This window comes from Trachypithecus francoisi, unplaced genomic scaffold, assembly GCF_009764315.1.
Source record: "Trachypithecus francoisi isolate TF-2019V2 unplaced genomic scaffold, Tfra_2.0 Lachesis_group21, whole genome shotgun sequence".
NCBI lineage: Eukaryota > Metazoa > Chordata > Mammalia > Primates > Cercopithecidae > Trachypithecus > Trachypithecus francoisi.
Genome location: NW_022681467.1, coordinates 22,547,705 through 22,567,023, shown reverse-complemented (window position 1 = coordinate 22,567,023; position 19,319 = coordinate 22,547,705). Strand labels below are relative to the sequence as shown.

Here is a 19,319-nt window from a genome sequence, read left to right as displayed (position 1 = left end):
GTATGCTGAGGTTTGTGTGAATATCTTGGGGTCCATGCAAGTATCTCCGGGTCCAGGCAAGTAACCTGGGGTCCAGTCAAGTATCCTGGGGTTCAGGCAAGTATCCTGGGGTCTGTGTATCCTGGGCATCTGTGTGAGTATCTTTGGGTCCAGACAAATATCCTGGGGTCTGTGTGAGCATCCTGGTATTGGCGCCAGGTGGACCCCAGCAGCTATGCCATGCTGAGCTGGTCCAGAATCAGCAGCCCCAAGCCCCAGTCTCTCCTGACTGTGGCCTTCTTGGTCATCTCCTCACTGGCCGCCTCTCATCTCCACTTTGGGGCCTGTGGTCAGGGAAGAAGCAGTGCCTAACAAGTTTGGGGGTGGGATTGAGAATTTCAGGGGCTTAAGATGGGCTCCCAGGTCTCCTGCCTGCTGGTGGGGACCCAAAATGCATCCCTGCCTTACGTTTTCCTTCCCTCCCTTTCTTCCTTTCTTCCTCCCTCCTGCCACCTTCTCTTATTTATTCTTCCCTCCCTCCCTGCCCCTTTGGACGTAGCTCTTCTTGTCCAGGTCCTCAGAGAGGGAGGGAGAGGACTCCAGGTTCCCCCACCCACAACAGAGGGCAGAGTGTGATGGGAGCCCTGGGTGTCCCTTGGAGCAGGTGGGAAGTGAAGGCAGAGCCAGTAAGCTGTGATACCTCCTCCCCCTGCAGGTTCCTAGAAGGTGAGTGCGGACGGTATGCAAAGTTGTGAATCTAGTGGCGACAGTGCGGATGACCCTCTCAGTCGTGGCCTACGGAGAAGGGGACAGCCTCGTGTGGTGGTGATCGGCGCCGGCTTGGCTGGCCTGGCTGCAGCCAAAGCACTTCTCGAGCAGGGCTTCACGGATGTCACTGTGCTTGAGGCTTCCAGCCACATCGGAGGCCGTGTACAGAGTGTGAAACTTGGTAAGTGCCACCCAGTCCAGCCCAGCCCAGCCACCTCCCCAGGTCACCTTTAGTCTCCTAATTCCCGGATTTGCCTGAAGTCTCATTATTTTAGCTTCTGGGATAAATGTTCCATCGTGCATCCTGCCTGGGAGTTTTCCAGAAGCTTCCTTTGCTCCTCGTGGCAGCCCTCTGAAGTGGGCACGGTAGGGCTCTGACTTTCACTTGTGGAGAATGCTGGCTATATTCTGACATAGCGTTCACAGTGTTTAGGAGGGAGTGGACATCCACGCTCTCTTGGTACTGAGTGGGCCAGTTTCTATTTCACAAGAAGTGAAATTCTTCTGCAAGGCCCTAGTAGTTGTTAACTTTTGATTGTGAGTTAGTCTATCATGACTGAGAGCTAGCCCTGCAGCAGTAGGATCCCGGGTTAGCAGAGGTGAAAGGGGATTTTGGGTCTCCATGTGTGCGATGGGCAGGTCTTGGGATTATCTGGGAAGTGGATCTGTCCAGGTTGCAGAGCAGTGAGGACCCTGGAGAAAGCAGCCAGGTAAGAGACTTGCCTTAGGGGTGGGCAGACTTTGCCAGGCGTCTCAGAGAGTGGGGAAATTGCCTGAAATCCCCCGGTCAGAGCTTCCCAACAGGGGGGCGGGGAGGGTGGTGGGATCTGACCAGTGAGGGGTTGGGTGGGTAGGAACCATGAAAATGATGTAGTGAGACGACACATGGCCTGGAATGTGTGGCTACATTGGTCCTCTAGAGGATTTTTTTTTTTTTTTTTTGAGACAGTCTCGCTGTGTCACCCAGGCTGGAGTGCAGTGGCGTGATCTTGGTTCACTGCAACCTCCGCCTCCAGGGTTCAAGAGATTCTCCGGCCTCAGCCTCCTGAGTAGCTGGGATTACAGGTGTGCGCCACTGTACCTGGCTAATTTTTGTATTTTTAGTACAGACGGGCATTTCACCATGTTGGCCAGGCTGGTCTTGAACTCCTGACCTCAGGTGATCCGCCTGCCTCGGCCTCTTGTAGAAGCTTTGATCACATTAAGTGTCTTCCCCTACAGCATTTCCTGCAAGGCATAACTAAAGTTGTCCCTTTTCCCCTGGCACACACAACAGTGTCTGGCAGGGAAACAGACTCCGCCTTCTCATGGAAGGAATGGCAAAGTCACGTTGCAAAAGGGGTGTGTGTACAAAGATAGGAGGAATCATTGTGACTATCTTGGCAAAAAATGTACCACATATATCTTGAAGCAGGCCTGCAAAAACAAAACAAAACACTCCCCAAAATTTCTATTTTGCTTTCATTGTTTCAGCTTCCCTGGGAGCTAGGTAGGGATGGAGATGAATGGGAGAAGGAGACAGTTTCTGCAGCATCAGAAGAAGAAACTGCGGCCCAGGCACAGAGGCAACGTGCCTCAGAGTATATGGTACCTTAGCTGGGAATGGGGTAGTGGACCTAGTTCCCAGGTCATCCCAACTTGAACCCAGGAGATGTCCCCTGCCCCAGTCCGGCTCTCAGGGTTTTTTGTACTGTGCCAAAGGATGTAGAGGGCTTCACTTTCCCTGGAAGTGTGCTTTAGATTGCTTTATGGGTGAATCTTGCAAACTGGGATGTTTGGCCTTCTCTCCTGCCCCATGTTGAATTTGGAGGGGACCATTTTCTGTCTGGGAAATGCTTTAGATCTTGGAGCCACTGGGGATGTTGAAGAATTGAAGAAAGCCCAGGTGGGAACCCTCAGGTGCCCACAGTGCTTCTCCCAGGTGAGGAGGCACCAGTGAGGAAGTGGGGTCTGGTATCTGGTATTACCTGAGAGAAAGGTGGGACTGAAAAAGAAGAGCCTTCTAACTGGTCCAGTAAGGCGACTCTGGGACAAATCACAGAGTCATCCAAGGTGGCAGTTATCTTAGCTATAAGGTGTTTTTCAGTGGGAACTTTTCACTGAGGACCTTCGTTGTTTGCCAGCAGTGGGAGTTCAATCTCTTTCCTGCCCTGTTGTAGGGGTGGAAAGACCCTCTTGGAGGAAGAGGGGGAAGCAGTGCTGGCCCTCTCTGGAGAAGTCCCTAAGCCTCTAAGGGCCTGTTGTTGTCACCCTCAGGACACGCCACCTTTGAGCTGGGAGCTACCTGGATCCATGGCTCCCATGGGAACCCTATCTATCATCTAGCAGAAGCCAGCGGCCTCCTGGAAGAGACAACCGATGGGGAACGCAGCGTGGGCCGCATCAGCCTCTATTCCAAGAATGGCGTGGCCTGCTACCTTACCAACCACGGCCGCAGGATCCCCAAGGACGTGGTTGAGGAATTCAGCGATTTATACAACGAGGTGAGGTGTGAGCAGAGTAGCTGGGCATGAGGGCATGGGGAGACCTGGAAGGTCTGTGATTCTGGTCATATCTCTGCACACTCCCTGGGCCCTGCATTTGGAAAACCAGGATAATGTGAGGGTAAATGAAGATATTGAGCGGGAAAGTACTAACCAAGAGATTATTGATACATGTGATTAAATATTCCTTTAAAAAGTCCTTAAGGCCGGGCGCGGTGGCTCAAGCCTGTAATCCCAGCACTTTGGGAGGCCGAGACGGGCGGATCACGAGGTCAGGAGATCGAGACCATCCTGGCTAACACGGTGAAACCCCCTCTCTACTAAAAAATACAAAAAAAAAAAAAAAAACAAAACTAGCCGGGCGAGGTGGTGGGTGCCTGTAGTCCCAGCTAACTTGGGAGGCTGAGGCAGGAGAATGGTGTAAACCCGGGAGGCAGAGCTGGCAGTGAGCTGAGATCCGGCCACTGTACTCCGGCCTGGGCAACAGAGTGAGACTCCATCTCAAAAAAAAAAAAAAAAAGTCCTTAAATATTTTTTGTTAGATTTATTACTAGGTATGTGGGGGTGGTGGTGATGGTTGTTGCTTGTTGTTTTTGGATACTCTTTTTTTTTTTTTTTTTTTTTTTTTTTTTTTTTTTTTTTTGAGACGGAGTCTCGCTGTGTCGCCCAGGCTGGAGTGCAGTGGCGCGATCTCGGCTCACTGCAAGCTCCGCCTCCGGGTTCCCGTTCTCTGCCTCAGCCTCCGAGTAGCTGGGACTACAGGCGCCCGCCACCGCGCCCGGCTAGTTTTTTGTATTTTTAGTAGAGACGAGGTTTCACCGTGTTAGCCAATCTCGATCTCCTGACCTCGTGATCCGCCCGCCTCGGCCTCCCAAGTGCGGTGTGATTACAGGTGAGCCACCGCGGCTGTTTTTGGATACTCTTATAAGTAGTAGTTTTTTTTTCTTTTTGGGATGGAGTCTCGCTCTGTCGCCCAGGCTGGAGTGCAGTGGTGTGATCTCAGCTTACTGCAACCTCTGCCTTCTGGGTTCAAGCAATTCTCCTGCCTCTGCCTCCCGAGTAAGTAGCTGGGATTACAGGCGCATGCCACCACGCCTGGTTAATTTTTGTATTTTTAGTAGAGACAGGGTTTCATTGTGTTGGCCAGACTGGTTTTGAACTCCTGACCTCGTGATCTGTCTGCCTTGGCTTCCCAAAGTGCTGGGATTACAAGTGTGAGCCCCCACACCTGGCCATAAATAGTAATTTTAAAAAACTTTATTTTCTAATTGTTTCTGATACATAGAAATATAATTGATTTTTATATATTGATTTGTTACGTTGCTAAATTATTTTTAATTCTAATAATATATCTATTATGTTAATTATATTAATTTATATTCTAATAATATTTTGGAATTTATGTATAGAACTCTACACAAAAAATGAGAATTTTGTCTTTTTTTCCTTTCTAGTCCTTAGACCAGCATTTATCCAATAGAACTTTCCACAGTGACGGTGATGTTTTACACCTGCCCTATGCAGTGTGGCAGTCACTAGCCACATTTGGCTCTTGACCACTTGAAATGACGCAAGTAAAACCGAGGAACTGAATATTTAATTTTTTTGTTGTTGTTGTTTATTTTTGAGATGGAGTCTCGCTCTGTCGCCCAGGCTGGAGTGCCGTGGCACGATCTCAGCTCACTGCAACCTCCACCTCTCTGGTTCAAGCGATTCTCCTGCCTCAGCCTCCTGAGTAGCTGGGATTACAGGCGCACAACACCACGCCCAGCTAATCTTTGTATTTTTAGTAGAGACGGAGTTTCACCTTGTTGTTCAGGTTGGTCTCGAACTCCTGACTTCATGATCTGCCCACCTTGGCCTCCCAAAGTGCTGGGATTACAGATGTGAGCCACTGTACCTGACCTAATTTCTTAATTTTAAATTGCTACAGGTTTCTAGTAGCTGCTGTGTTGGATAGCACAGCTGTAGACAGTTTTATTTTTTTCTTGCCTTACTGCACAGGTTAGTATCCCAGTACAGTGTTGGATAGAAGTGTCATTGGCACACATCCTTGTTTTATTCAGATTTAAAAAAATTATTAATATTGTTAGTATTCTTTAGCTGTGTGAACTGCACTGAACAAGCAAAGTAATGTGTAGGCCCTGTCATCTGATAGCTTGTCATTTATGCTGTAATGATCCTTCATACCAGGTCAGTAATTTGGCCAGCAAACACCTATTGTGCATTTTCTTTTCTTTTTTTTTTTTTTTTTTTTTTTTTGAGACGGAGTCTCGCTCTGTCGCCCAGGCTGGAGTGCAGTGGCCGGATCTCAGCTCACTGCAAGCTCTGCCTCCCGGGTTCACGCCATTCTCCTGCCTCAGCCTCCCGAGTAGCTGGGACTACAGGCGCCTGCCACCTCGCCCGGCTAGTTTTTTGTACTTTTTAGTAGAGAGGGGGTTTCACTGTGTTAGCCAGGATGGTCTCGATCTCCTGACCTTGTGATCCGCCCGTCTCGGCCTCCCAAAGTGCTGGGATTACAGGCTTGAGCCACCGCGCCCGGCCTCTTTTTTCTTTTCTTTTCTTTTTCCTTCCTTCCTTCCTTCCTTCCTTCCTTCCTTCCTTCCTTCCTTCCTTCCCTCCCTCCCTCCCTCCCTCCCTCCCTCCCTCCCTCCTTCCCTCCCTCCCTCCTTCCTTCCTTCCTTCTTTCTTTTCTTTCTTTTTTTTGAGACGGAGTTTCGCTCTTGTTGTCCAGACTGGAGTGCAATGGCATGATCTCGGCTCACCACAACCTCCACCTCTTGGGTTCAAGTGATTCTCCTGCCTCAGCCTCCTGAGTAGCTGGGATTACAGGCATGCACCACCATGCCCAGCTAATTTTGTATGTTTAGTAGAAACGGGGTTTCTCCATGTTGGTCAGGCTGGTCTCAAACTCCTGACCTCAGGTGATCTGCCCACCTTGGCCTCCCAAAGTGCTGGGATTTACAAGTGTGAGCCACCGCACCCAGCCTATTGTGCATTTTCTAATCTCTTGGGCATGAGAAAGGAGACATGACTCTTGCTTTGGGGCGGTCCCTCCTCTATGGAGGACAGGCACACTCAGTGTCTTGTGTGTATGCACCAACAAGGTACGTTGTGTGCAATCCATTGTATTGTGCATTCTCACTCATGTGCAAAGAGACTGGATTGTTAATGGGTCAGATAAGAACTAGTATTCTTCAAAGTAGACCTCTCTGGTCTGCTGGAAATCAGCCCCAGCCTGATTCCCAGGTTATTGTGAGTGATTCAAACATGGATGCCTCTTGAAAATGACTTTCAGGGCCCATGGTTTGTTTTTTCAAACTTCTTTAAAAGTAGATCATCATCAAATTCTGCAGGTGGGTTTGATTTTTGAAAGTCAAGAGTGTGCATTGTGAATATGGGGTGGATATGGTGGATTATCCATCTAGGTGGTGATGTTTTGAGTCAAAAGGATAAGGCGTGACCATGATGTCAAGATTTCTTTGTGTGGCTTTTAACCAATCCTAGAGGCCATTCTGAGGAGGTGTGCTCTAAGCACGTGAAGCCTTGCCTCAATGTGGCTTCATAGTAAATATGCAGCCTCCCAAAGATGATGACTTTGAAGAGCCACTCATTTGAATGTATTTTATTTATTAGCAAATAAATGAGTTTGCGCAATAGTATCATCTAGAGCTTAGTTTCTGGAGTAAGACTGCCTTGATCAAATACCAGTTCTACCATTTATTAGCTGTGGAATCTTGAGCAGGTTATTGAGCCTCTCTGAGCCTTACTTTCCTCTTCTGTAAAATGGACATGGTGGTACCTACCTCATAGTATTATGAGGATTGAATGAGATCCAATGATAAATGCTTAATGAGAATTGGGGTAAGTATTATTAACTGACACAGATGTGTCCCATTTTCCTTGGGTCACATTGGGAAGATGTCAGATAACCCAGGAGAGGAGACTGTGCCATATGGCACACCCATGTTCAGTGAAGGCTGCCGTAGTTGGTGGCTGATACAAAGAGTCATGTGGATGGACTAAATTTGTTACTCCTCAGCTGGGCATTTTGGCCTCTACTTAACATAAGCTAAGGACTGGCTACCATGTTGCTTATTGCCCAAGGGAAAAGCCCAGGGAGGAGGAGGCAAATTGAAACCCTGACCCTTGGCAGTGGTCCTGGGTGAAGAATTTGCTGAGGACTCTAGCTAAGGCTAACCACTCAGCATCTCCTGATTGCAGGGAGGCAAGACAAAACAGTTTCCCTCACTTTCTTCTTTATAATTTAGTCTCCAGAGATAAGTTTAATTCATGTTTGTGTCTCAGGTGGAGGCCTTCCCCTTGAGTGAGATGGTGGTGGTGGAGGGTGGTGGACATCACTGCGCTTTGCCATCTTCCTTCACCCTGTGGCCCCAGGGCCTAGCCCAGGGCTGAGGGACAGGGCAGACACCATTCCCAGACATGTGTGCTGACCACACTCACTTTAGGAAGGGAAACAAACCATTCATCAGCTCAGCCACAGAGGCCCGGCCAAGGAGCCTCCATTAGCTGGTGTCCTGGGAATGACAGCTGTGGGCATGTGATCCTGCCGCCTTTTTGCTCAGCCCTCCAGCGATGCCAGGGCCTTGGATCAAGTCCAGAGTCCTTGGAATGACTCTCAGTCCTTTATGCCCTGGACCCTGCCTGCCTTTCCAAAGTCGGCTCTCAGATCCTCTCTCCTTGCTGCCCCCTCCAATAAAACCAGACTCCTTCAGTATTCCTGACTGCTTCTCCATTTTTGAGGTTGCTGTTCCCTCTGCCTGAAATGCTTTTCTTCCCCCTCCTGCTCCACCCTGGCTGTTTCCCAGCTGCCCATGGTTGTCTGCGTTGACCTCACATCCCCAGGTTCTTTCCTATCACGGCAGCCCAATCGTGGACTGTCTCCCCAGCTGGAGTGAGGGCAGGGGCAGGGACTGTTTCGCCCACATTACGAGCTGTGTCCTGTGCAGAGTTCAGTAAATGTTGAGTAAATGTTGCTTCTGGGGATCCCAGGATTGCCCCTGGACTGGATTACTTCCTTCAAGGAGCTCTGCCTGGTGCTTAGTGGGGGCTGTAGATGAGGCAGGCACGTGGGTGGGCGGGCAGTCAGACCCCTTTCCAAGGGACTGATCATCGTTACCTGTTGATGAGGTGTGGGCTGGAGTTCTTGCTGAAATGTGCCCATGAAATGCGTCTTCCTTCCTTGGCACACTGGGGCCTCCTGAGACCCTGGCTTTTGTGTTCCTGTCTTCCCCACTGCATCAGCTTCCTTACTTGTGGTTGAGGCCTGAAGCAAAGGGGGTACTTTGTACGGACCTGCACAGACCCAGGGAGGTGTCTCCAGACTTAAGGCCCCTTCTGCTGGCCAGGCCACAGCTCCAGACTGCCCTCTTGGGAGCGGGCAAAGCAGACACACTTGGGCAGGGGTGGCAGGGAAAGTATATGTATGGCTCTTGGAACAGGTAAATGTGTGCAAATGCCCATCCTCCAGTGGGAGGTAGAGCCCGAGGAGGCCCATGCAGAGTCCATGAGGGGTGGCTTCTTTCCCACAGACTGTATGGGCACCAAATGTTTCACATTGTCCTAAGCGAGGGCCCAGCAAGAAAGCCTCCAGGGTCCATCTCACCTCCCCAACAGGCCATAGGCAAGGAGGTGGCTGCCCAGGGCCTTGGCTGTTGGTGCAGTCCTGGTGCAGCATTGAGTGCAACATCAGATCCCTAAGGGACAGAGACCAGGGGCTCAGTGCATCCAGGGGACACCTGGGAACTGGTGGGTTTGAGTTGGGAGCCTTCTGTTTAAGATGGAGGTGTGATGAGGTGTTTTCAGTCTCTCTCATGGGGTCTTTCTGGCAGGTCTATAACTTGACCCAGGAGTTCTTCCGGCACGATAAACCAGTCAATGCTGAAAGTCAAAATAGCGTGGGGGTGTTCACCCGAGAGGAGGTACGTAACCGCATCAGGAATGACCCTGATGACCCAGAGGCCACCAAGCGCCTGAAGCTCGCCATGATCCAGCAGTACCTGAAGGTATCTTGAGGAAGACGGATTCTGGGGGCGTCTGGGTCTGAGGAGGGCTGCGCTGCTCCTACCCCTGCCCAACCCTGGCGGTCACCTGGCTTCTCCTTGGGTCTTCCCACAGGTGGAGAGCTGTGAGAGCAGCTCACACAGCATGGACGAGGTGTCCCTGAGCGCCTTCGGGGAGTGGACCGAGATCCCCGGCGCTCACCACATCATCCCCTCAGGCTTCATGCGGGTTGTGGAGCTGCTGGCGGAGGGCATCCCTGCCCACGTCATCCAGCTAGGGAAACCTGTCCGCTGCATTCACTGGGACCAGGCCTCAGCCCGCCCCAGAGGCCCTGAGATTGAGCCCCGGGGTGAGGGCGACCACAATCACGACACTGGGGAGGGTAGCCAAGGGGGAGAGGAGCCCCGGGGGGGCAGGTGGGATGAGGATGAGCAGTGGCCAGTGGTGGTGGAGTGCGAGGACTGTGAGCTGATCCCAGCGGACCACGTGATTGTGACCGTGTCGCTGGGCGTGCTGAAGAGGCAGTACACCAGTTTCTTCCGGCCAGGCCTGCCCACAGAGAAGGTGGCTGCCATCCACCGCCTGGGCATTGGCACCACTGACAAGATCTTTCTGGAATTTGAGGAGCCCTTCTGGGGCCCCGAATGCAACAGCCTACAGTTTGTGTGGGAGGACGAGGCGGAGAGCCGCACCCTCACCTACCCACCCGAGCTCTGGTACCGCAAGATTTGCGGCTTTGATGTCCTCTACCCGCCTGAGCGCTACGGCCATGTGCTGAGTGGCTGGATATGCGGGGAGGAGGCCCTCGTCATGGAGAAGTGTGATGATGAGGCAGTGGCCGAGATCTGCACGGAGATGCTGCGTCAGTTCACAGGTGCGCCATGTGCCCCACGACCCGCTTCCCCCGCGCCACTTCTTCCTCACCTGCCCTCCTCTGGTGGACCTGTGGCAGCTCTCTCCTCCCCAGACTGTGAAGCTCCGATGCTGTGCCCCACGGGAGAGCCACTGCAGGGTGCCACATTCAGCCAAAGGCTCTTCAATTGCTGACAGTTTAGAACTTGAAACACTCAGAATTATGGGCGCTGTGTCTCTTCCCTCTTTCTAAGGGCTAATGGTAAAACTCTCAAACATCACTGCCCATTGTGCTCTGTTGCTAAGAGTTGGATTTGTATTTTACTCTCTGAGTCTTGCAGCTGAACATTTTTCACCCACTATTCCAGGAGGGCCTCACAAGAACCCCCGACATTAGGCAGGGAAACATGATTATCTGTCACCTGTTTTCAGATAGATAGGAAAAGTAAGGTGGAGTGTTTTGCTGGGGGTCACAGGAGGTGCTGAGGGGGTACACAGCTCGAGCCCCAGCCTCCCTCCTTCCTCCTCTATCCTCCGTGCCTACCCCCGGCAGCCTGGTCCTCCTGGAGCCCTGGAGGTGGGGTGGGGGGTTGTCCATTTGGGGTCATCTTCTGTATGCAGCCATTTCTTATTCTCCTTCCCCTTGGCTTTTCTGACTCCTCATCAGGGAACCCCAACATTCCAAAACCTCGGCGAATCCTGCGCTCGGCCTGGGGCAGCAACCCCTACTTCCGCGGCTCCTATTCATACACGCAGGTGGGCTCCAGCGGGGCAGATGTGGAGAAGCTGGCCAAGCCCCTGCCGTACACAGAGAGCTCGAAGACAGCGGTAAGCGGGGGCGTTTGGGGTGAGGAGGGGAGTTGTGGATGTATTTCGTGTGTGTGTCTGGTCCAGGGTGAGGAGGGCTAGGGTAGTGTTCACTAAGGGGTGCTCAGGTGAGGCAGGGATGGAGTAGCTTCCGTAATGAGAGAGAACACAAGGAGAAAAGTGTGCACTTAATATCTGGAAGAAAAAATGGAATCAAATTGAAACTTAAAGTGTTTTCTTGATATTATGAAAACTGCGCTATTCCGTGCTGTGCTGGCCAATATGGTAGCTATCAGCCACTTTCAATTTAAATTAATTAATTAAAATTTAAGTTAATACAGTATTTTTTTTTTCTTTTTTTGAGACAGGGTCTTGCTCTGTCTACACTTCAGACTGGGGTGTAGTGGTGCGATCATAGCTCACTGCAGCCTTGACCTCCCAGGCTCAAGTGATCCTCCCACCTCAGCCTCCCAAGTAACTGGGACCACAGGCATGCTGGCACACCACCACATCCAGCTAATTTTTATATTTTTTTGGGTAGAGACAGGGTTTCATCATCCTGCTAGGCTGGTCTTGAACTCCTGGGCTCAAACTATCCTCCTGCCTCAACCTCCTGAAGTGCTAGGATTATAGGAATGAGCCACCACACATGGCCAATATAGTAAAGTTTTTGTTCCTTGTTTGCACTAGTCACATAGCCACATGTGGCTAGAGGCTCCATAGTAAATTATATAGTGATAGAACATTTCCAGCATCATGGCATGTCCTATTGGACAGCACTGATTCAATGGAAATGTTTTCCCAATATATTTTAGAAAATAAAGTTTAGATTACTGATGTTCTCCACAATTATGCCAGCTGTACACTAAAAAAAAAAAAAAAAAAATCTGAAATATACATTTTTGCTCCCGTAAAGTGGATTTTGAGTTCCCCCCATCAAGTAGACACACACAGTAAATGTTAAAACTCAACAGAGTTATATTTAAAACAATTATTTGGTATAATTGGTGAAGAAGAGTTCAGTCAACCAGCATCTACTGTGCCTGCCCAACGGTGCTCAGAGGGAAAGAGAAAAGGACTGGTGTTTAAAGAAAGAGAGGTCCTCAGAAAGGCCCTTTCAGGTGCCACAGCCATCCTGCTAAAAAGCAAATCTCTTTTCACTTGCATCAGTTAGGACTAGTGCATGTAACAAAAAGCAAAGCAAAGCAAACACAACTGTGACTTAAGGAAAATCAAAAGGAAATCTGGAGGCAGGCAGCAGGATCCCGTATCATTAGCACCTGGCTCTCATCTTCAAGACCATCTTGTGGTCCAAGAGGGCTGCAGAAGCTCCAGTTCTCACATCTGCATCTGAGGCTGGAAGGAGGAGGAAAGGCAGATGGCAAGAAGGGAACCCTTGGAGCTGAGTCAGCTGTGTCTCTAAGCAACAGTGGACTTTAATGCTTATTGGCCAGAACACAGTCACGTGACTGCACCTAGCTGCTAGAGAGGTTGGGTAGTATCATTTTTATTCTGGATGGCAATGGACCCAGTTAAAAATCAGGACTTTGTTATTGAGGAGAAAGAGGAGAATGGGTGGATGTGGGAGTAGGCAGCTTGCACCCTGACACAGTATACAGCACCCCTTTCAGTGTAATAGCCTCTGTGGGCTCCTTGGTGGTGGGATACAGCCTCACTACTCAGGGTAGGTAGATCAGTACCAGCCTCACCTGGGAGCTGGTTAGAAATGCAGACTCTCAGCCTGGCCAACATGGCGAAACCCTGTCTCTACTAAAAATACAAAACCAGCCAAGCGTGGTGGTGCACACCTGTAGTTCTAGCTATTCAGGAGGCTGAGGCATGACAATTGCTTGAACCCGGGAGGCGGAGGTTGCAGTGAGCGGAGATCATGCCATTGCACTCCAGCCTGGGTGTCAGAGCGAGACCCTGTCTCAAAACAAAAAACAAAAAACAAAAAACAACAACCCCTGCCGCCTCAAACACACACACACACACACAAATAAATAAATAAATAAAAAGAAATGCAGACTCTCAGCCCACCCCAGACCTGCTGGATTAAAAACTCTGCATTCTGGCCAGGGATGCAGGCTCCTGCCTCTAATCCCAGCAATATGGGAGGCTGAAGTGGGAGGATGGCTTGAGCTCAGGAGTTCAAGACCAGCCTGGGAAAAAAGTAAAACCCCCATCTCTACAAAAAATTAAAAAAAAAAAAAAATTAACCAGATGTGGTGATGTGTGCTTGTAGTCCCAGCTACTTAGGAAGCTTAGGTGGGAGGATTACTTGAGCCCAGGAGGCTAAGGCTGCAGTGAGCTGTGATACTGCACTCCAACCGGAGCAATAGAGTGAGACACTGTCTCAAAAATAATAAATAAAAACTGCATTTTATCAGGATCCACAGCTGGTGCCTTGCATGTTGAATTTGAGAGGAACCAGGATAAAGGCCAAACGCCAACTTGGGGTGCAAGAACTTGTACCTTGCCTAGACCTCACCTAGACAGCCTGCTTTCTCAGGGCTGAGCCCTGGCTGTACCAAAATTCTCACTGTCCCCTGAGCAAGGCCTGCTTTGGTACATTTTTGCCCGCAACTTTTCCTCTGTCCGAAATGTCCTTTGCCTGTCTGTTCACTCAGCATCTTCTGAGAACCAGTTCAAAGGTCCTGTCCTCTGGGAAGCTTTGTGGGATCCCCTGACACTGGGCCTCTTTTCTGGGCTTTTGGCGCCATGTGCAAACCCCATTCCATCACGTATGACGCTGTTTAGTAATTGGGTTTCATGTCTGGCTTCCTCACCAGCATGGAAGCTCCACAAAGCAGCAGCCTGGTCACCTTTTCTCTTCCAAGTGCCCAGAACAGCCCCTGGATGCTAACAGGGGCACCGTAAAGGTTTGTCAAATTACCACCGACTTTATTGAGTGCTTTGTTCTTCCAGGTTCTAAGTGCTTTAGATACATGATTTCCCTTAATCCTTACAACCACCCTCCGAAGTAGGTGGTGTAAACCCATTTGGCAGATGAGAAAAGCAAGGCTTAGGGAGGTTAAACCACCTGCCTCAAGTTCACAAGAGGCACAAAGAGCATTTAAGACCGCAGAGCCAGGACTCCTAATGGCCTCAAGACAGAAAGAGCCAAGGGAAGAAGCAGGGGAAAGTGGCCAGATAGGATGGGCAGCTCTTCATCCTGTGGAAGCAGCAGCACCTGTGTCTCAGAGCCTCTCTAATTTGTCATTGGGATGGGGGGTTCTGGTGGAGAGGGGTGGCCTCGTGGCCTCTGCTGCTCCTCCACCCTGACCTCCCTATCCCCGCCCCCCAGCCCATGCAGGTGCTGTTTTCTGGTGAGGCCACCCACCGCAAGTACTATTCCACCACCCACGGTGCTCTGCTCTCTGGCCAGCGCGAGGCTGCCCGCCTCATCGAGATGTACCGAGACCTCTTCCAGCAGGGGACCTGAGGGCTGTCCTCGCTGCTGAGAAGAGCCACTAACTTGTGACCTCCAGCCCGCCCCTTGCTGCCATGTGCTCCTGCCTTCCTGGTCCTCTGTAGAAAGGATTTTTATCTTCTGTAGAGCTAGCTGCCCTGACTGCCTTCAGACCCGGCCCTGTAGCTTCTCTTTTTCTCCAGGTCGGGCCATGAGCAGGTGGGCTGTTGAGTTACCTCTGTGCTGGATCCTGCGCCCCCCTTGCCTACCCTCTGTCCCGCCTTGTTATTGTAAGTGCCTTCAATACTTTGCATTTTGGGATAATAAAAGAGGCTCCCTCCCTTGCCCCTCAGCTTCTCTCTGGTTTTCTCAGCCTCTGTGTATGTGTGTGCGTGTTTATTTCTGTCACACCCCCTTTGAGTGAGAAGGAGAAGGTGGGGGAGCCCTGGCCTGGCCGTGTCCCCAGAGGGAAGGTGCTGCTTTTACTGGAAGGGGTGTCCCCTCCCCACATCTGTTGGGGTGTTTACCTTCCTGCCAGTAAGGCCCCTCAGGAATACAGGCCTCTCACTGTGCACCTGCTCCTTCAGGTCTGGCCTGAGTCTGCCTGCTGGCCCTTTTTTTGCTGGACTTCTCTGAGTTTAATTGAGTGACACGCTGCCTGGAGTAAAGGAGTTCTGTGGGAGGGACCCCAGCGATGGTGGCTCCATGCCAAGCCTAGGTATGTTCATTGTTTTCTTTTTTTTTTTTTTTTTTGTTGAGACAGAGTCTCGCTCTGTCGCCCAGGCTGGAGTGCAGTGGCGCAATCTCTGCTCACTGCAACCTCCGCCTCCTGGGTTCAAGCAATTCTCTGCCTCAGCCTCCTGAGTAGCTGGGATTACAGGTGCCTGCCACCACGCCTGGATAATTTTTATATTTTTAGTATTTTTGTAGTTTCACCATCTTGGCCAGGCTGGTCTCAAACTCCTGACCTCAGGTGATCCACCTGCCTTGGCCTCCCAAAGTGCTGGGATTATAGGCATGAGCTACTGCGCCTGGTCTGTTCATTGTTAATTAGTGTCACCTGGCCACTGGGCTGTGGGTCTGGCCCCTGGGGTGGCCTCCTTTTGAATATCTGGGCAGGTGATCATTCTGGGCTTTATTTTTTGGCAGGGGGAATATCCTAAGGCCTGCCATTTATTGGGGGATAGATTTTTCTTCTCTTCAGCTGGATTCAGTGCTTCTAACACTTTGGAAGGCCAAGGTGGGAGGATCGCTTGAGCCCAGGAGTCTGAGGCTGCAGTAAGCCATGATTGTGCCACTGCACTTCAGCTTGGGTGACAGAGTGAGACCCTGTCTCAGAAAAATAAAAGAAGGTGTTATTTATAATCCTTTACATGTAAGCTGTCAAGCTTCTCAGTATTAAGGAATAATTCACACACCAAATATAAAGTAATCAATACTTTCCTTTACCTACTAGGCATCTAGAAAAGGGTCCTAGGCTGGACATGGTGGCTCATGCTTGTAATCCCAGCACTTTGGGAGGCTGAGGCAGGAGGATCGCTTGAGCTTGGGAGCTTGAAACCAGCCTGGGCAACACAGTGATACCCCATCTCTACAGGTGTCTCTAAAAAAAAGAAAAACTTTTTTTTCTTCTCTTTTTGCTGAGTAAAAAGACACACCTACCCCCCTTACATATACTCACCCACATATATAGGAACACATGTCTACATATACTCACCACCACACCTTACACATAACCCACATGGCATGTACAGGTACACACACCTATATACACTCACCTCTACACCCTACACATATGCCCATCTACGTACACACACAGAACCTTAAAGAATAGTCATTTTGTTACTCCACATTTCTAGTGATGAAATTTGAATCCAGATCCACATGGATCTGTCCATGTGGTTTAAGCCCAAAAGCTATATAAGAATACACTAAAATGTCCCCATTCACACTGTCCCCAGTCATCTTAAAGAAGAGTTAGTCATTTTGTTATCCTAGATTTCTAGTGATGAAATTTGAATTCTATAGAGTTGAAGGGGTGGGGTGATGGGGAGAAGTTATGAAGAGCCAGGTAGGCCCCTCTGGTCTAATTCCATGTGAGCTTAGGTTAGGTCCCCTCCATGGACATTTGGGGCCCTGCCCTTGATAGGACATGCCATCACCTTCCTCCTCTCAGGTGATTGATTGATTGAGATAGCATCTCACTCTGTTGCTCAGGCTAGAGTACAGTGGTGCGATCATGGCTCACTGTAGCCTCAGACTCCTGGGCTTAAATGATCCTCCTTCCTCAGGAATAGCTGGGACTATAGGCACGTGCCACCATGCATGGCTAATTTTTATTTTTATTTTTTCATAGAGACAGTGTCTTGTTATATTGCCCAGGCTGGTAGGTTGTGATGGCGATGTCTAACACACAGACACACCTACACACATGCTTACCTACATCCACTTACACACACATACCTATGTGCACAAACCTCACAGACATTTTGCTTTGCCAGGGTTGATCCACCAGAAATATTCATGGAGCTTATATCAAGGGATTCATACCCACCTGCTGGATTAGCTGAAAAATATCTAAGTATATATATGAATTTTTCTTTTTTTTGAGACGGAGTTTCACTAAGTTGCCTAGGCTGGAGTGCAGTGGCACGATCCTGGCTCATTGCAACCTCCACCTCCCAAGCTCAAGCGATTCTCCTGCCTCAGTTTCTTGAGTAGCTGGGATTATAGGCACGCACCATCATGCCTGGCTAATTTTTCTATTTTAAATAGAGTCGGAGTTTTGCTATATTGGCCAGGTTGATCTCAAACTCCTGACCTCAGGTGATCCACCTGCCTCGGACTCCCAAAGTGTTGGGATTACAGGCATGAGCCACTGCGCCCAGCCTATATATGAAAAATTCTCTGAATAGAGGATCTGTTCATGTAGTTTAAGCCCAAAAGTTGTCCATGTGATTACAATACACTGAAATGTTCCCTCTCACAGTGTCCTCAGTCACTGTTGCCTCTCCACAGCCCTATGGGCATCCATTCCTAGATGTAAGTCAATATAAAAACACTCCTCTCCCTCCTTTTTATACAAAAGCGCCAAAGTATTCATCCTGTCCTGCATTTTTCTTGCTTTAGTTAACAGTATGTCTTGTAGGCTGGGTGCGGTGGCTCACGCCTGTAGTCCCAGCACTTTGGGAGGCCAAGGTGGGTGGATCACCTGAAGTCAGGAGTTCAAGACAAGCCTGATCAACATGGTGAAACCCCATCTCTACTTAAAGTATAAAAAATTAGCCGGGTGGGTGGTGCGTGCCTGTAATCCCAGCTACTCAGGAGGCTGAGGCAGGAGAATTTTTTGAATCCAGGAGGTGGAGGTCGCAGTGAGCCGAGATCGCACCATTGCACTCCAGCCTGGGCAACAAGAGCAAAACTCCATCTCAAAAACAAACATACAAACAAACAAAAAACAAAAAAACCCACAATATGTCTTGGACATCTTTCCATAACAGTACATAAACAGACAATGTAAATTTGGACCTTACTTTGGTCAAAGCATGTCTGTCTCCTCCCAGGGTCACTTTATGGGAAGCCACCTTCTATTACCTGTTACCTTCCATGCCTCACAGTCTGCTGTCTGCTTCTGACTCCTCAGTTGTTGGATTTCCCCACCCACTGCAGTGGGATGGAGACAAGCAGCCCCATCACATAAGTATTGGGGAAGAAAGTGATAAATAGGTTCTCAGCGTACAGGCAGAGGAATTTTAAAGGACCCCATGGGGGTGAAAGGTCTGGAAATGTTTACTTGACTGCACTTCGGGGAACTTCACGGGTGGGTAAGAGGGAGGGAGAGAATATTCACTTAGTGCCAATTGCCTGGCACTATGCCATGTGGATGTGATACTGATTTGACAGTGATGCCAACTCAGGCTTGGGAGGGTGATTTATTCCTGTGGGCAAATGAAACCTCAGAGAAGTTAAGTAACTTGCCCAAGGTTGCTCAGAGGTGCCGAGACATGAGCTGAAGTCTGTCTGACCGTGCAGTGTAGGCTTGTTCTATTGTATGATGAAAAGAAGAGGCTGGTGCCACCAAAAAAGCTTAAGGCCATTGCTGGAGAGAATGGGTATGGTACGACCACACTGGGGGACTGTAGCAGAGTCAGCTAAAACTGGCCATGTGCTGGTCAGCATTCCCACCCCTGGGTATACACCCAGGAGAAAGGTATGCAGACGCTCACAAACATATATACCAATGTGTCCACAGCAACATAGTTCCTAATAGCTAAAAAACTGGAAACCACCCAGATGTCCATCAACAGTAGAATGGATAAATTGCAGTGCACTCATACAATGGAATACTATATAGCAATAAATAAAAGGAAACTTTTGCAACCACATAATCTCAAAAACGTTACGTTGGCAGGGTAGGATAGCTCATGTACTCCCAGCACTTTGAGAGGCCAAGGCAGGTGGATTGCTTGAGCCCAGGAGTTCAAGACCAGCTGGGCAACATGGCGAAACCCTGTCTCCACAAAAAAACAGAAATTAGCTGGGCATGGTGGTGCATGCCTATAGTCTCAGCTACTGGGGAGGCTGAGGTGGGAGGATTGCTTGAGTCCAGAAAGTTGAGGCTGCAGTGAGCTGTGATCATGCCACTGCACTCCAGCCTGAGCAACATAGCAAGATTCCATCTCCAACAACAACAACAACAACAACAACAACAACCCCCAAAACATTATGTTGAGTTAAAGAAGCCAGACAAAAGGCTTTGTACTGTATGATTTCTTTTATGTGACGTTCAAGAACTTGCAAAACTAATCTACTGTGTTGGAGATGAGGGACTGGGGATGGTGGCTGGGCAGGAGTGGGATGGGGGCATTTCTTGGGGTTACGGAAGTGTTCCACATCTTGATGTGGGTGGTGGTTGCATGGGCATGCACATTGGTAAAAATGCATCAAGTTATACATGGAAGAAAGTTTCAAGAGTCTGAGAATGCCCTCCTTTC

The 19,319-nt window shown here is 49.6% G+C and overlaps 1 protein-coding gene across 3 annotated transcripts in view; it reads left to right on the top strand.

Annotated features, from left to right (window-relative positions):
• The window catches only part of SMOX (spermine oxidase), a 41,095-nt gene extending 26,398 nt beyond the window's left edge, over nucleotides 1-14,697 (top strand). For 2 of the 3 annotated variants that reach the window (XM_033185737.1, XM_033185738.1), the window contains exons 2-8: nucleotides 695-928; nucleotides 3,004-3,230; nucleotides 9,083-9,256; nucleotides 9,369-10,128; nucleotides 10,774-10,934; nucleotides 13,706-13,795; nucleotides 14,221-14,697. In XM_033185737.1, the coding sequence (XP_033041628.1) occupies nucleotides 721-928; nucleotides 3,004-3,230; nucleotides 9,083-9,256; nucleotides 9,369-10,128; nucleotides 10,774-10,934; nucleotides 13,706-13,795; nucleotides 14,221-14,358 (1,758 nt within the window). In that variant the 5' untranslated portion in view covers nucleotides 695-720 and the 3' untranslated portion in view covers nucleotides 14,359-14,697. The remainder of the gene's footprint in view (nucleotides 1-694; nucleotides 929-3,003; nucleotides 3,231-9,082; nucleotides 9,257-9,368; nucleotides 10,129-10,773; nucleotides 10,935-13,705; nucleotides 13,796-14,220) is intronic. The other variant, XM_033185739.1, reaches the window with a different exon arrangement.
• The last annotated feature ends 4,622 nt before the right edge of the window (nucleotides 14,698-19,319 follow it).